Below are 18102 nucleotides of genomic sequence, written 5' to 3' on the forward strand. Positions count from 1 at the left end.
CACCCAATGCCTATTTTAGATTGTAAGCTCCTTGGGCCCAGGGACAGAGGTCATTTATTAATTAAGATATTTCTATACCATGCTTCACCAGAAATGGTCACAAGGCAGTTTACATTTTTAATATAAATTTTATTTTAGGGGTAAAGACAAAAGCAACCTATTAAAATAGATTACGTAAGTACTCAACTCATCAGTCTCTTCTGCAGAACCCTGTAGTGCCCTTCATTCACTGCAGGAACCACCAGGAGAGTCTTCTGCACTGATCTTAGCACAAAGGCACCTGTGCAAAGCATCAACTACACAGGAGGCTCAACAGCAACTGCAGTTATCACTAGTACTATAATTGCAATGGATTTCTAAACCACCAGTCTCAAGGTGATTTACACACAGGATAATTTAAAACAGTTCAAATCCAGAAAACGACCAGTACATTTAACCCTAACAAGTGCACACTTGTGAAAAAGACACACTCAGCTGGAAAAGCATGTTGGAACTAAAAAGACCTTCTTCAATTGTTTCTGGAAAGTGCAGGTAGTGGGTGCCTGGGGAACCTCCAACAGGAATGCCATTCCACAGAACAGGGGCAGATACACTAAAAGTCCTGCTCTGAGTTACTGTGGATAATGATGATTATGTTTGTCCCTGAGGTATAATTGGGCATTTAGTGTTCTTAGATTTAATGCAAACCAGAGAGCCAATCTCTTACCAGGAAGGAAATCCCACTCCACTCGGTGAACTTTGCTTCGAAGTAAACATGCCTTCGGCTGGCACTGCAAATTGCAAGGCAGCTATGCAGACAGCATTGCTTGAGTGACATTCCCTCTCACCAAGGAGTAGCCATCTTTCCAAATAAGGCTGGGTAGGTGCCTCTTTCGGCAGAGGACCCCTGCCAGACCACAGTTCCCAGGAATCTTTGCAGGAAGCCATGACAGTTAAACCAGCACAACAAAACCAAATAAATGCCAATATACCCCATCTTAGTCCCATTGTTTTCGCCCTTTGACAGCCTCAGAAGAGGATGGGCAATGAGGTTTTGCATCATATTTACATTTCATTTGTTCATTAGCTCAGGGTGGGGCAATTAATGGCTTTTAAAGCATTAAATATAACAGACTGGCAGCCCATAACACTTATAGAAACTCTAGACAGAGAGAGAGACAGTGGGCAATTTCCAGACGTTTCCTCACACAAAGCTGCCCTTTTTCCACACCTTGCTTGACAATCACCTTTTAAGACAGTCATTAATTAGAGACCAGTAATTAAGCTCCCTGGTTCGAGAAGTGTTACATTAAAAGTGGCAGATCTGCAGATGCCTCAACAAGGTGAAAGGAAATACAGGTGTGATGGGGGCAGGGAGAAACCTTCAGGGTGCCCTTGAATCTTCCACACGTGCCCCCCTCCCCCCCCACAAGACCCACCCTTTCCCTTTTTGGCCTAAGGGCTCATGCACTTTAAGAACTGATAGATTGTCCCGCCAAACATTTCCCCCATCTACCATTGGCATGGCTGCTTATTTTTGCTTTTAAAAAATTGGGTGTTAAAAGGATTTGCTCAAGACTGCATGCAAATCCCCCACCCTGATCTGAAGACTATTTTCTTTAATCCTATGTAGGCAGCAGCTGATTTGGGTTGCTCAGTGGGGAGTTTGACTTCACTTGCAAAGGCGCACTCCGCCATGGTCTCTGGAGCTGGGAACCCAGAGACACGCTCTGTGCTGGATCAAAAGCTGTGACTGCCGGAGAAGCAAGAGTTGTTAGGCTATGAGCCCCTCCATCTTATGCTCACGTTGTATAGATGTGTAAATAAAACCACATATCCTAAAGACACTGCAATCTCTGATGACCTTCGTTCCAAGGAAACTGAACCTGGGGTAGCATACATGCCAGATTCCAAAAGAATTCTCACCGAGTCCCTAATTCTCACATTCCACTGTGAGCTGATCCAGTGTTGAGGAATCAGCTAGAGATGCTCTGGCGCTGAGCTACAGCCTCCTCATCTGCATATTCAGGTCAGTGCTGGAAACCGCAGCCAGCGAGGGCTTGGAGATGCAAGCGTGTGTGTGAATCGACTGGCGCTCTGTGGCCTCCTGCCTCACAGTATCTCTTTCAGTCGCTAGAAGAAGAAGATGAGAAGCACTGAGAGAGAAAGGGAACAGATTGCTATAAGGCATCCAGCAGCTCCCTAGCCCAGCGTTCTCTGCTGCCGTTCCAGGCATTTGAAATGGCTCTTTGATAGGAGAGGGGAAAGGTCAGAGGCCTGCGGAATAAAAACCTGCTAGGAAAAGCATTCGTTGCTATTAATTAATTCACCGCTGTATTCTTTCCAAGATCCATTTAACAACTGGCTGCATGCTCAGAGGACATTTGCTGTGCCTTAGAATGATATCTGCGAGTAGAACTTGAGAAGGGGGGGGCGAGAACTGCACAGCTTCATAATAATTAAGGACCTCTTCCTTCCAAATTAAATCTCGGCATACGCAGCCCAGAAGCCTTGGCGAAAGAGGTCGATACAGTAAATTAAATAATTCGGGTATTATTTCTTTCTTTTAAAAGAGATTAGTTGCATTTGGACAAATGTGGAGGAGATAGTGGCCCAGGGATAATGGGGGGAACAAATGAAGATGCAGGGGCCAGGGAAAGAAAGAAAGAAAGAAAGAAAGAAAGAAAGAAAGAAAGAAAGAAAGAAAGAAAGAAAGAAAGAAAGAGGGTGGATGGTGAGTTTGGAAGCAAATCCCATTTTTCTGAAAGGAAGCTCAAGCATAAATTGCAAGCAAAGGGATGGCGAGATGTTTTCGTTACCGACTGCTGGGGGAGGTCAGAGTTCTTGCTAAGGATGTGCCCAGTGGCTGCACACCAGTGGGTACCCTTGACATGAGATGCATGGCTGTGAAAACACTGCGAGGTTGTGGTTGTGGCTGAGGAGCTGTGGCTCTCCAGGTGTCGGTGGTGGACTCCCACCAACCCCACTGCCAGCCTGACCAATGGTCACATGTGATGCTGGCTGGAATCCAACAACATATGGAAGGCTGCCGGTTCCCTATCCCTGCTCTAAGAGGATGCCCAGCTGATCCTGAACCCAAAGAAGCAGAAACCTGTTACAGTATTTGTATGCCTAAATTGCAACGGAACCAGGACCCTCTGTTGAAAGCCACAGTCTGCCCTGAACATTGCTTGCTTCTTTATTACCTCTGCTCACTCAGCTCACCCCGCCGCCCGCCATGCCTCCCATATTCGCCCCCTGGAGCTTTCCCTTGCCACCCCATGGAACTACAAACTCACTTCTCACCTTCCCAAGCCAATTTCTTTCTGTAGATGCAGGACTGTGATGCGGTACTGCAGGTCCCCCAGTGGTGGCTGTGTGACAGCATCCTCACATTTTTCTACATATGGGAAGATGTACAGAGCACCAATCACGTGCGCAGCGGCACTTTAAAGAGGAGAGGCCCCTTGCCCCACAGAGCCTACAATCAAACATTTGGTCCAGAGTGGCAAAAGAGAATGGAGGATGAGGAGGGAGGGGGGTAAATAAAGAAAGGAAATGTTTTCATTTCCGTGAGAGGTGTTTAAGCTTGGTTTTGGCAAAGGATGTGGAATTAAAGGTTATTACAAAGGTTTTCTGGGGGAGAGAGAAAGAGAGAGGAGTCATGTGACTCCTGCATCACAGGGGGTTGGACTAGATGACCCTTGGGTCCCTTCCAACACTGCACTTGTATGATTCTGTGTAGGCGTTCAGGTAAGCAGCTCTAGGCCCTTTTTTGGGGGGGGGGAGAGGACCAAGTCCTTTGAGGGAGCTGGAGAATCCCAGAGGGCAGAGGGGGGTGGAAATGGAGGATCAAATGTCTTGGGGATGGATAAATCAAGGCATGAGAGCGATAAGGAGTTTGTGCTTGAATTGGGTGAACATTTCTGAGAAGACAATTCTTTTTCTCATGAATTTTGGAGGTTTTTTCTGCCCTGCCCAGAGGGAGTGTAACCCTATACAGGACAGGCAGGTGACTCTGGAACCACTCAATAGTTCAAGCACAGTTTATTAGCCCATATCCACTGCTCAGCGGCTTCTAGACAATGTTCCAGACCAGACGTAGCCTCTGCTGGCTCAGATGCTATGGAGAAGCAGAGAATGGGTATCACCAATGCATTGATGAGACTTTGCCCCCAAATTCCCAATGGCTGCTCCTAAAGGCTTCCCATTGATGCTATAAGCACATTGGTGACAGGATTGTGCCCTGGAGCTGAGGCACAATTAATAGAATTGTAAAGTTGGAAGGGATCCCAAAGGGCCATCTAGTCCAACCCCCTGCGATGCAGGAATCATAGCTAAAGGACCCCTGACAGATGGCCACTCAACCTCTGCTTGAAAACCTCCAAGGAAGGAGAGCCCAGTTCTCCCAGTGCTATTCTTTGGAGGCTGCCTTGCCAGTATCTCTCAGCCGGCCACTCATCCGCCTGCCCAGCCTACCTCACAGGATTGTCGCAGGAGAAAATTATCTTGTTGCCTAACCTACCTCACAGGGTTGCTGTGAGGGAAAAAATTGGGGGTGAGAAACTATTTTGAGTACCCTGTAGGAGAGGCGGGATATAAATGCAAGAATAATAATAATAAAAATCAATACACCTGAAGTGAGAGACACAGGGCTTCTGGATACAGCTCTTCTTCAGTTGCATTGCTGATCTGTAGTTTGAGTTGCTCTCCTGCTTTTATTGCTTAATTGATTGCCATTTATCACCAGCTGTTCATGCCTTTATTGACCACCAGGCTTATTGAATTTATGAAACGGGCTCCAAAAGCCTTGGCTAAAGACTAGCTGCGCAGGGGCCAGCAAACCTTTTCAGCAGGTGGCTGGTCCACTGTCCCTCAGACCTTGTGGGGGGCCGGACTATATTTTGGAGAGAGAGAGAAAAAATGAACCAATTCCTATGCCCCACAAATAACCCAGAGATGCATTTTAAATAAAAGGACACATTCTACTCATGTAAAAACACGCTGATTCCCGGTCTGTCCGCGGGCCAGATTTAGAAGGCGATTGGGTCGCATCCGGCCCCCGGGCCTTAGGTTGCCTACCCATGGACTAGCATAAGCAAATATATATCTGAAACAGGATCTGGATTTGGAAGGCAAGCAGAATACCAGAGGCTGGTTGCCTTCATGGCGGCAACCAGCACAATCCACTGTAATTGAACAGGACCAATTTTAAGAATGTTACCACTTCACTACGGTACTTAATGCTCTGCTCATGGCTTATGGCCGACACTTAGTTTTATCACACTAGGACCCAACAAGGCATGGCACTGTGCACATACTTTTCTCTCTGTGTGTGTACTTTTCATTTATTTATCTAAAAGAGTCTACCTCTGATTACCAGCTACAGTGGTACCTCGACTTACGAATGACTCGACTTACAAATGTTTCGACTTACGAACGGAGCTCCATCCGCCATCTTGGATGCGGGCTAGATAGGATTTTTTCTACTTACGAATTTTTAGATAGGGTTGCTTTGACTTACGAAAAAAGGTAAAGGACCCTTGGACAGTTAAGTCCAGTCCATCCATGGTCCACAGAGCTTAGTATTCTCTACAGCAGTGTTTCTCAACCTTTTTTGGGCCATGGCACACTTGTTCCGTGAAAAAAATCACGAGGCACACCACCATTAAAAAAGTTAAAAAATTTAACTCTGTGCCGCCCTATATTGGCTATAATTATGACTGTAAGAAACACTTGCCAATTGCTGTGTTGGTTGCAATCTCCTGTAATAAGGCTTCACAAGCCGTCCGGCGGGTTAGTGTCGTGTATTGGCGGCCGCCAGGCTCGTTTGCACTGAGCTTTGGGAAAGAGGAGGAGAAATATTGCTTTCCGGCGGGTCAGTGTTGTGTATTGGCGGCCGCCAGGCACGTGACAATGCAAATCGCCCTTCTCGTCGCCGCACGTCGCGGCACACCAGCCAGCGTCTCGCGGCACACTAGTGTGCCGCGGAACAGCGGTTGAGAAACGCTGCTCTACAGAGCCAGTGGTGGTATACTGGTTAGAGCAGGGGTCCGCAAACTAAGACCTGGGGGCCGGATGCGGCCCAATCGCCTTCTAAATCCGGCCCACGGACGGTCCGGGAATCAGCATGTTTTTACATGAGTAGAATGTGTCCTTTTATTTAAAATGCATCTCTGGGTTATTTGTGGGGCCTGCCTGGTGTTTTTACATGAGTAGAATGTGTCCTTTTATTTAAAATGCATCTCTGGGTTATTTGTGGGGCATAGGAATTCATTCATTTTTTTCTCAAAATATAGTCCAGCCCCCCCCCCCCCCCAGGTCTGAGGGACAGTGGACTGGCCCCCTGCTGAAAAAGTTTGCTGACCCCTGGGTTAGACTAGAGCATCAAGCTAGGAGAACAGGGTTCAAATTCCCACTCAGCTGCATGAAGTTTGCTTGGTGATCTTGAGGGTCAGTCACTGCTTCTCAGTCTATCCTACCTCAAAGGGTTGTTAAGGGGGTTAAATGAGGACTACCTTGTGCCCCTTGGAGAAAAAGTTGGGATATCAATGCAATACAACAAGATAAGAGTTAATAACTGTAATTGAGAAACTTTGTGTAATAGATAAAGATATAATGCAGCAGAAAAGGTAAAAACACTGCAGGTGTGGGAAATCAGCTTATGAAACTGTAATCATTTGATATGGAGATTATTCTGAAAATGTTTGAAAAAATTTATAAAGAATTATACAACAAATAATAATAATAATAATAAGAAGAAGAAGAAGATGGTGAGTTATCAAGTTTTGATTTGCATTCAGAAAAGAGATTAATCTTGCCAGAAAATATGCTGCAGCTCCTACAAAAAGGTCAGTTTAGCACAATCCGTTGGACTGGGCTAATTAAGCCCTTCCCCCTTGCTCCTCCGCTATGGTAGTTGAGTCAGTTCCAAGCTTGGCCTTGCGATCCAATGTCTCTCCTCCACATGCATTTCACGGAAGAAATGTTCTCCCAATTAAGCCTGCACACTCCTGCCAAGGGGCCTTGATTTGCAGCCTGGTGCTGAAGTGGCCGAGAGCAGAGATGAACCATCTAGCGTGGCCTGATAAGAGCTCCACGCCAGCAATGGTCATCAATCAGTGTGCCAGGAAGCTTGTTAACAAACAGCCGCTCTCGTAACGCCACCCTCTGCTCGCTCTTAACGAGCCATTTGACCGGGCAAAGGATTGACGGGGAGCGGTGGACAAGGAGGAGGCTCTCCATTCCAGAAATCTGGCGTGCACAGCAGAAAACCCAGCCACCACCCCCTTGTCCTGGTGCAAATAGAGAGCTCATAAGAAGAGCTCTGTTGGATCAGGCCAAGGGGGGCCCATCTGCGACGATCACCTCCAGGCTTGACTATTGTAACTCGCTCTACGCAGGGTTGCCCTTAAAGCTGACCCAGAAACTCCAGCGGGTGCAGAATGCCGCGGCGAGGCTCCTTACAGGGTCCCGGCCGCGGGATCACATTCATCCAGTGCTTTACCAGCTGCACTGGCTCCCGGTGGAGTACCGGATCAGGTTTAAGGTGCTGGTTTTGACCTTTAAAGCCCTATGCGACTTGGGACCCTCGTACCTACGGGACCGCCTCTCCTGGTATGCCCCGCGGAGGACCTTAAGGTCCACAAACCACAATCTTCTGGAGATCCCGAGCCATAAGGTGGCTAGATTGGCCTCTACTAGAGCCAGGGCCTTTTCAGTACTGGCCCCAACCTGGTGGAACGCTCTTTCCCAGGAGACCAGGGCCCTGCGGGATTGGTCATCTTTCCGCAGGGCCTGCAAGACAGAGCTGTTCCGCCTGGCCTTTGGGTTAGACTCAGCCTGACCCCTGTGTTTTTCTCCCTCATGGCTTGGATTTATGGCCTACTTGAAATGAGGCTGCACTTTAAATTTTAATACTGTATTTTAATCTGTATTTTAATTAATTGTTTTTATGTTTTATTGTGGTTCTGTTGGTGTCAGCCGCCCTGAGCCCGGTTTTTGACTGGGGAGGGCGGGGTATAAATAAAAATTTATTATTATTATTATTATCTAGCCTGGCATCCTGTTCTCGCGGTGGCCACTCAGGTGCACAAGAGCAATCCTCTCCCTTCCTGTGACTTTCAGCAACGGGGAAGCTTTGCTGCCTCCCTCTGTACGTAGAGCCAGAGCCGAGCCATGGTGACGGCCAGCCATGGATAGCCCTCTCCTCCTCCTCCTTCATGAACTTGTCCAATCCTCTTTTAAAGCCACCCAGGTTGGTGGCCATCGCTGCCTCTTTCTTGGGGGAGGAAGTTTCGTCGTTTAACTCTGAGCAACATGAAGAAACCCCACAAAGAACACCCAGCTCCACCTTCTGCTCAAAGTTGGGACCAGCCTTGCCCACCCCTACCCTACCCCCCCCTCGAGTCAACCCCCTTCCCCCATCAAGCTGTAATTCCATCAAGAGGGAATTGTAACCCACCAACATCTGAAAGGCACCATGTTAGTGAGGTTTGGTCTAGAGCAGATGTGGGGAACCTTTCACACACACACACACACACAGAGAGAGAGAGAGATGTTGCTGAACTACCACTCCCATCATCCCTGGCCATTGGCTGTGCTTGCTGGACATGATGGGAGTTGCAGGCAACCAACATTGGGAGGGCCGCCTGGTCTAGACCATACCCTTCATGGGAGAAAAGAGGAATATTCTTGAAACTCCCACAAACTACAGAATAAGCAGATGCATCCCCACCAGTTATTAGACAGCACAACATGGCACATGCAATGTATATGCCAGGCAATCTGTATCTGGTGTAGCTCCAGGAAAAAAAATGAATTGATTCCTATTTTACAGATTGGGAAACTGAGGCAGGGGTCACAATGGATAGGATGGATAAGAATGGATATTTTGAATTATATATATATATATATATATAATTAACCCAGATATATATATTTTGAATTATGGTGCTGGAGGAGACTCTTGAGAGTCCCATGGACTGCAAGAAGATCAAACCTATCCATTCTTAAGGAAATCAGCCCTGAGTGCTCCCTGGAAGGACAGATCGTGAAGCTGAGGCTCCAATACTTTGGCCACCTCATGAGAAGAGAAGAATCCTTGGAAAAGACCCTGATGTTGGGAAAGATGGAGGGCACTAGGAGAAGGGGACGGCAGAGGACGAGATGGTTGGACAGTGTTCTCGAAGCTACGAACATGAGTTTGACCAAACTGCGGGAGGCAGTGGAAGACAGGAGTGCCTGGCGTGCTATGGTCCATGGGGGCACGAAGAGTCGGACACGACTAAACGACTAAACAACAACCCAGATATACAGAATGCTGACAGCTGTTTTTAGTTTATTGTTAGTTTTAATTGTTTTTCTGATTGTTTTAAACTGGTTTCATTGAGATTTTTTTTATCGTTTTATTCTTTTCTGCAAACTGCTTTGAGGTTCTTGTTTTACAGTCAAGTAGTATACAAATTTCACAACATGAAATCATAAATAAAGAAACACAATGGCAAGCTATGCCTGGCATGCTGCTTTAGCATTTGTGTGCACCCACTGACATGAATGTGCACTATTGGAGCAATAAATATGCAACCACTTCAGATGCTGAAGGAAACTCACGATGGAGGTGAACTCTGCAGGACAACAACTCACACTTACAAGGTACACAGGAATCTGCCAGGTGAGATCATTTCTCCCTCTAGTCTGGTATTGTCAATTCCAGCCTTCTCTACCCTGTTGCTCTTCAGGCTGGGCTACCATCACTGATGCAGGCTGGTCCACTAGGGCAAATGGGGCCCTGCCCCACCAACCTCAATCTGCAATCAGCCAGCTCCCACCTGTTTGCCTTCTTGTTTATAACCAGTTCGGCGAGTGGCCCTGGCTGCCAGCTACCTCCTCCTTGGCCTCACTGTGGCCCTTGCATAACTCAGAAGGGAGGAAGATGTTCAGACCAGCGACTCATACAGAGACATACTGGAAGGGCTCATCTGTGGGCAGGTGTTTAGGCTGCATCTCTGCTGGACTGAACGACTCAATCACACCTCCCACTGAGGCTGCCTGGACAGAGGCAAGCCCTGAGCTGAATCTTCTTTGGAGGTCTTTAAGCGGAGGCTTGACAGCCATCTGTCAGGAATGCTTTGATGGTGTTTCCTGCTTGGCAGGGGGTTGGACTGGATGGCCCTTGTGGTCTCTTCCAACTCTACGATTCTATGATTAGGAGGAACTTCCTGACAGTAAGAGCTGTTCGGCAGTGGGATTTGCTGCCAAGGAGTGTGGTGGAGCCTCCTTCTTTGGAGGTCTTTAAGCAGAGGCTTGACAGCCATCTGTCAGGAATGCTTTGATGGTGTTTCCTGCTTGGCAGGGGGTTGGACTGGATGGCCCTTGTGGTCTCTTCCAACTCTAGGATTCTATGATTCTGCAAAGAGGGGCCAAATGGGCTGTCTTTATTCGTTTCACCCGATACCACAGTTGCTAGAGGAAGGAAAACCACATAGGGTCTTTTTGATCAAACCATATGCACTGTGCGGCTGTTTCCTTTCAGTCCCTTAAAACAATTTCTCTTCATTATACAGAGTTTTGATTCCTCCCCCCCTTTTTTTATTGGACCAGATGCAGAATCACCCTATGTGATATTCTTAGCTTCTTTCAAAATAAGCAAGCAAATCAACCAAGATTCTAGTCCTTAAGACTGAAAAGGCTAATTTTCAAGTGCGCTACATGAGGGCAAGGCTTGGTGACATGTCCAAAGAATATAGTTGTGAAGCTGAGCAGCATGTTCACGGGCTAAGAGACGTCCAGTGCCACACCCACTTCTCCAACCCTCCCCATTTATAATTTTGTTTAAATTATGCATCAATGAGAAACGAAATGCACACAATGTCTTCTTTGGTTCTCACAGTTGAAAAGCAGGTGATACATTTCCCCAAATATCTAAGGAACCAACCGACCACCCAGTGTGCTTAATTTGCATACAAGGCATACAGGTTGCAAAACTCAGCTTCTCTCTGTGCACAGACATCACAAAACACATTTTGTTTCGTTTGTTGCATTGCTCCCCAGCTTGCCTCCCAAGACACACCTACAGGCACCCACAACACTATTGGTATACATACACTGTGCTTCTGAAAGCTCAGCAGACAAGAGCAAAAATTAGCCCAGCCGAGATTCTGAAGGAGCTTACTCTATAATCAACAAGATGGTGGCTGCAGCCGGATTTCCAAAAGGTGAGCTGGGAAAGTGTGTGTGTGTGTGTGTGTGTGTGTGTTTGGGAGGTGGTGAGAATCAAGACACAGTCGATGCAAAAGGTGGATGTGTGTGTGCACTCAGGAGGGGTGCCTGTTCCCATTTAAAGGCCAGTTCTATTGCAGACAGCTCTTCATGTTGCAAAAGATTTAAGCCAACCATGGATAAGGGAAGCTGGGCGTGGTCAAGGCAGGCAGGCAGAAAAAAAAAGGAGGGGGAGAAATATGTGAAATCTATGAAGGAATATACAGAACTGCCTTTGTGGAAACAACACGGTTGGCAACGGAGAAAGCTCACCCACGGTCATTGAGGTCTGCAGTCAGTGGGACAGGACTGAAGGCAGGTGTTTATGAGAAGTGATCGATTACTTCAAAGGAAGAGAAGTGTCAGGGGCGAACACTACTGAAAACTGGGCTGGGAGTCCTGCTCCTGTCCCCAGATGCACGGGGGGGGGGGGGGAGTGGCCCTCCACACTCCAATTTGTAAGTTATTATTTAGAAATGAACAGAAGCAAATGAAATTGACTTAAAATACCAGGTGGTTTGTGCTTTGACACTGGCCGGTTGCTCCCCCAAAAGGAGCAAAAGTGGTTCTTTCCTGCCTCCCTCCCTCCAGTTCACATGGAGATCAAAGTTGTGCATTTCTGCATAAGCACCCAAGAGTTATTATTTCAACTGCACCTTCCTCTCCACCATCGTCATCACCTTAACAATCGGCCTGGCCTGCTGCTGCCACCCCAAATAACACAGGCAAATATCACACACACACACACACACACACACACACACACCCAGCGGCCGCATTGGACCTTTCCTTCGTGTCCCATGCCAACTCAGAAACCTTGTCTGCACACTGACCATAACAACCTACCATATATTCAGCTTAGAAAGAGGTCAGTTTTTGTTTTAGGCACAAACCAAGGTGCCCTTTCACTAATGCCACACCTCAGGTGCCCCTAAAACGGACACAGCTTGTGCTGCTGCTGCTGTTGTTTCTAAAAGCAACAGCAGCCCTTTGCAGGACACCCAGATGAAATTTCGGAACAATGCTCAGAGCCGGAGCATGTTTGCTTGAAAGCGCCCTGGATAATTAAGCATCTCTGATTTTGAAATCCCACAGATTAGCGCCAGATTCTGTGGACAAGGTGGGACTAGGATATTGTGCTCCTCTTCCCAGAAATATTTTCACCAAATCTTTGCAAGCAAGTCTTTCCCCCTCCCCTTTAAAATAAAAATAGAGAATAGGGTCACTGTGAATAACTCTCTTGAACCTCACCCCCCCCCCCAAGATGAAAAACAAAGTCACTCAAGGTATTGGGGTGGTTGTGGCAGTTACACATTTGCCCACAATCCGAAAACAATCCGATAAGCTCCCAAACAAGGTGATATGAGACCTGTCACAACTTGCCCAATATTTCATCACGTGCCTCATCTGCTGCACGCAAAACGCATCCCTTTGGATCTAACCACAACACACCCTTCAAGATACAGTGGTACCTTGGTTAAAGAACAGCCCTGTTTACGAACTATTCGGTTTATGAACTCTGCAAAACTGGAAGTAGTGTTCCGGTTAGCGAACTTTTCCTCTGTCTAAGAACAGAATCCAAACGGCGGAAGGGCACTGGTGACGGGAGGCCTCATTAGGGAAAGCGCGCCTCGGTTTAAGAACGGTTTCGGTTTAAGAACGGACTTCCGGAACGTATTAAGTTCGTAAACCGAGGTACAAACAAAAATCCACAGTGTCCTTCTGTTCTGGTACATCAAGGGAGGGGGGGAGTCTCAATGACCCTTGGCACCACGTACCAAGACCCCAACCCACCACACAGTAGTTGTCTGTGGGAGATGTGCGCCTCATTGCTAATCAAACACATCCATCTGTAGGAAAGGGCGATTCTGAATGCACCGTAATCTCCCGCTCTCTTGCATTTTCAGTGCCTGCGCCAGTTCAACAAGCTGGTCAGAAACCGAGTGTTTCATTCAGCCTCTCCCCGACCGCGCCATAGTCAGGTTCCTCCCCATCACACTGGACGCATTTTTGCAACACGTGTATATGCAAAAGCATAAAATGAAATATTCACAGCCACCACCGTGAAGGAAGCGGGAGGGAAGAACGAATTTAAACCATCAGTCGGTGTCATCAAATGAGCCGCCAAGAGCTAATCAACCCGGCCCTTCGCTCTGGCTTGGCCCTGAGGTGAGCACGACCCAGGCAACAGTGAAAGGAAATCAATGCCCCCACCTTTCATTCTCCACGTTCTTGAAGCCAGGTAGAATGTGCCGGAAGCTGCTGTTCCTGTCGAGCTTGGGCTGGCTCTTTGTCCTCTTGATGGAGCCTTTAAGCCGCCGGCTCAGGAAGCCCTGCGGGGAGACAGAGGGAGGCGAAAATTACGGGGACGGGCAGGGGACAGATGCGCATCCGTTCGGGCGAGTTCCGAGCCCTGGCTCTCCCGCGGCAGCTGAGGCACCGTGAGGGCGGGGGGTGGGTGGGTGGGGGGAGGGATGCTGGCTTCTGCCTCTCTGCCGCGGCGGCACAAATATTCCATCCAGCCCCTGCTCAGAGAAGCAAGCCGGCGCTGCTACGTTGGCGCGAGACTCCCCTAAACCTCGGTTGCCGTAGCAACCACCCGCTCTCACACACCCCTTTAAAAAAAAGAAAAATGCCACCGAGATACAAGACAAGCATATTGCAACTCCTGGCACATCGAAGGAACGCTCTCGTGTGGGAGGTAGTGGGGGTGTGGGGGTGTGGGGGGGCAGAAGGGGATTTGGCCTGTCACTATGACCGCGGGGGGCGGGGGGGGGGGAAGGCAAAGGTGAGACCTTGTGGCAATGGAAAGGTGGGGAAGTTGGCCAACACTCAGCTGGGGATGTGAGTAGGGATCAAACACACACAAAAGCAGATGAGATCACATTTGAAATGAAAACCTTGCAGAATTGAATGGGGCTTTAGAGATGATAGATCAGGCATCCCCAAACTTCGGCCCTCCAGATGTTTTGGACTACAATTCCCATCATCCCTGACCACTGGTCCTCTTAGCTAGGGATCATGGGGGTTGTAGGCCAAAACATCTGGAGGGCCGCAGTTTGGGGATGCCTGTGATAGATAGATAGATAGATAGAGATAGAGATAGATATAGATATGAGGTTAACCCTTCAAATGCAAACCTTGGGGAAGAGATACCTACAAAACTGAATGGGGCTTGTGACTTAAGCCAACTCCATGGGGTCACCCACTGACAGTCCAAAGAGGGGTGGTTTGGTTAAGCAAAAGGCCATTTTCAGAGAGAGGCACATATTCCATTGCTGTTTCCACTAACAGGCTGAGCTGTGTGGTTCTACAGTGCCACCTAGGGAGGGAATACCAGCCCACCTGAGCCCTGAGTGTTCCATCAGCTGACCCCCCCCCAAGGGCCAATTGCAGCCCACCAGACCCCATTAAAGACCCAGGTTCAGCACTTTCCTCTCAGTATGAGCAACTCATCTCTAGTGTGAGGACACCACAGTTAAGCTCCTGCTCCCTTAGGTCACCCCACCCCACCCTGCACACCTGATTTCTGGCCCCTTGCACCCTTGTTTGGTGGTCTGAGATTTGGGCCTCCTTTGGACCACATACCTTACTATATAATAAAATTGTAAAGTCTTTTAATCACCATGTTAGTTTATTTATTTGCTTAAAAGCATTCCTAAACCACTTAATATTTTAAATCTCCAAGCAGCGTGCAGGATACAAACATAAAGACTGTCGCTAGGAATGGAGCCCCTCTATCCATAGGCCAGTGGTTCCCAACAGGTGGTCCGCGGACCCCCAGGGGTCCGCGAGCTATGCCAGAGGGGTCCGCAAGATGCTATTAGAATAAAAAATATATTAAATATATTTCGTATGATAACAGATTTTTGTTTTGGCCGCTTCCTGCATGAGCAGAGTCTAGCGCAAAACTAGAATTAGATAGAGGCAGTAGTTCTGCTGTATGCCGTTAGGTGGCGCTTTACAAACACTACTGTTTTGCAAAGAGGCAGTGCGCGCATTCTACTAACGCTCACCTCCCCAAGATGTTTTGCGCGCGTCGGCTTCATTTGTGCGCTACTGCGCAGGTACCCCGTCTTCTCCATTCCCCTCCCTCCTCCCTGGCGCACGCTGCCTCTTTGCAAAACAGTAGTGTTTGTAAACAAGGCAAGCATTTTCTTCCATGTGTTTCATGAAAAACAAATATAGGAATCGGCTCGACATGCGGTCGGATTTCAGAGTGAAAGTTTCAAGTTTGGAACCTAATATTTCAGAAATAATGGACTCAAAGGACAGATTTAACTCATCTCATTAAGAACTGAAAATTAAACCTAATTGTATACTGATGGAGTACTCTGTTGTAACTGTAAAAAACGTATAAATATAAAATATAAAAAGACTCTTAATTTGGCTCTCACTTTTTTATTTTAGGATTAGGAATTAATGGGGGTCCTTGTCACAGTAGCGGCTCAATGAGGGGTCCTCGAGAAAATTTTGTTGGGAACCCCTGCCATAGGCAATCTACCTCAGAGTGCAAGGCACCTTCAACATAAAACCAGGGAGACTTATTGCCTCTGTGCCTAGCTTGTGGACTTCCCAGAAGCACCTAAGTAGCCAGGTATGAGACCAGGATGCCTTTGGATCTCCTCAACGCTCCAAGCCAGGCATAGGTAACCCTGGCTCTTCAGATGTGTTGGAACTATGACTCCCATGATCCCTGACCACTGACCCTGTTAGCTAGTGATCATGGGAGTTGTAGTTCCAAAACATCCTGAGAGCCAAGGTTTCCTATGCCTGCTCCAAGCTCTTGTCGCGCAGTTCTTTTCATGCAAAATTCATATCTTGGTGCAAAGTCCATATCTGGATTTGAGGCACCATTAAGGGCAGAAGGCCGGACTTGAGAGAACAGGATGGGTCTTGAACAGGCAACTGGAAGGGTATCAGACTCTTTCTCATTATCCAGCTTTAGCCAAAGAAGAGAACTGCAATTAACAGACTGTAGCCAGAGTATGTCAGGGTAATTCCCGATCTCCATAAATGAGACTTCCCCAAGACAGTAACTTCCACATGTTTTGTGTAGTAGCAAATTTAAAAGTGGGGAGTCCCTTCATGACAATCACAGCCACCCCCACTTCTCAAGATTATACAACCGTATTAGTTTATATAAAATTTTTATAATTATGCAATAATTAGGAATGCATTGCGACAATCAATGCATACCTCCATGGATTGCCTTTCAGCTGGATCTAGTATTTTCTGTGCACATCTGGAGTGACTTTGTTCCATTTTATGTAACCTCAGAACTTGCACCCCCATTCTCTTGCCTTGTGTTTTCCGTGTTCCAAGATGCTTAGCTTTGGAGTAGCTTAGCAGTGTTGATGCGGCAGCTAAAAAAGCCAATGCAATTCTGGGCTGCATCAATAGGAGTATAGCATCTAGATCAAGGGAAGTAATAGTACCACTGTATTCTGCTCTGGTCAGACCTCACCTGGAGTACTGTGTCCAGTTCTGGGCACCACAGTTCAAGAAGGATACTGACAAGCTGGAACGTGTCCAGAAGAGGGCAAGCAAAATGGTCAAAGGCCTGGAAACGATGCCTTATGAGGAACGGGTTAGGGAGCTGGGTATGTTTAGCCTGGAGAAGAGAAGGTTAAGGGGTGATATGATAGCCATGTTCAAATATATCAAAGGATGTCATATGGAGGAGGGAGAAAGGTTGTTTTCTGCTGCTCCAGAGAAGCGGACATGGAGCAATGGATTCAAGCTACAAGAGAAAAGATTCCACCTCAACATTAGGAAGAACTTCCTGACAGTAAGAGCTGTTCAGCAGTGGAATTTGCTGCCAAGGAGTGTGGTGGAATCTCCTTCTTTGGGGATCTTTAAGCAGAGGCTTGACAGCCATGTGTCAGGAATGCTTTGATGGTGTTTCCTGCTCGGCAGGGGGTTGGACTGGATGGCCCTTGTGGTCTCTTCCAACTCTACGATTCTATGATTCTATGAGTACACACGATGCCTCCTCCTCAGTGTTCTTCCCACGCGTTTTCTCTGGAGTGAACCTGGGAGCCCATCCTCAGTGGCCAACTCACCTCTTTTCACTCTGATTTACTCCATTTGACACACAGCATGAGAAGACCTCAGCAGCTCGAAAGCTCCTTTTCCATGCTGATTGGGCGGCCCGAGGACGCTGGCGGCAGGGACCGCCCCCCCCAAAGGCTCTGCCACAGAAATAGCAGCAGGTCTTTCTGGTGGCCCCTGATTGCTACACCTGTGGACTACAACTCCCATCAGTTGCAGGGGCGGATGGGAGTTGTAATCACAAACATCTGGCCTGCATCACACTTTGCCTACGTGGCACACTGTGTAATCCTCAATGCACACCATGCTTGGACCTCCCATACATCCTTGAGGGTCACTGTCACAGTGTGCTCATCCACGGCCAGACACCCCTGGCAACACATTGATAACAGCGGTGTGTCTTCCATGTAAACTGCAGTGGCCTTTAAATACTATACAGATTGCTATCTGCACAGCTATAGCTATTCCCCCATGGTCAGACACAGCCATGCTCCTGAATGCCAGATGCCCCAGGAGGGTACCGTGCTCTTGAACTCAAGTCCGGCTTACAGGTGGGGTTCCTTTGGCCCAATCCAGCAGGCTCGTCTCATGTTATTTTCCCAGGCACTCAGTTTCTGGTGCTGGCCTGTGCTCTGTGCAATGGCAAATATTGTGGGCAGAATATTGGAAAGTGGCGCACAAGAAACTCAAGGTCTTCAGCGACACTTTTTCCTTTTTGAAAGACAGGAGGACGTACCAGCTGACTTTCTTCCTTTATCTGTCTGCCTTCTCCATTCAGGTAATTGTACCTTCCTTATCACCATGGCTACA

At 47.7% G+C, this 18102-nt stretch overlaps 1 protein-coding gene across 9 annotated transcripts in view; it reads right to left on the reverse strand.

Annotated features, from left to right (window-relative positions):
• The window catches only part of DAB2IP (DAB2 interacting protein), a 328791-nt gene that overhangs the window by 181206 nt on the left and 129483 nt on the right, over window positions 1-18102 (reverse strand). For all 9 annotated transcript variants that reach the window (XM_060270258.1, XM_060270257.1, XM_060270265.1 and 6 more), the window contains one exon: window positions 13453-13571. In XM_060270258.1, the coding sequence (XP_060126241.1) occupies window positions 13453-13571 (119 nt within the window). The remainder of the gene's footprint in view (window positions 1-13452; window positions 13572-18102) is intronic.

Source organism: Zootoca vivipara, chromosome Z (assembly GCF_963506605.1).
Source record: "Zootoca vivipara chromosome Z, rZooViv1.1, whole genome shotgun sequence".
Classification (NCBI taxonomy): Eukaryota; Metazoa; Chordata; class Lepidosauria; order Squamata; family Lacertidae; genus Zootoca; species Zootoca vivipara.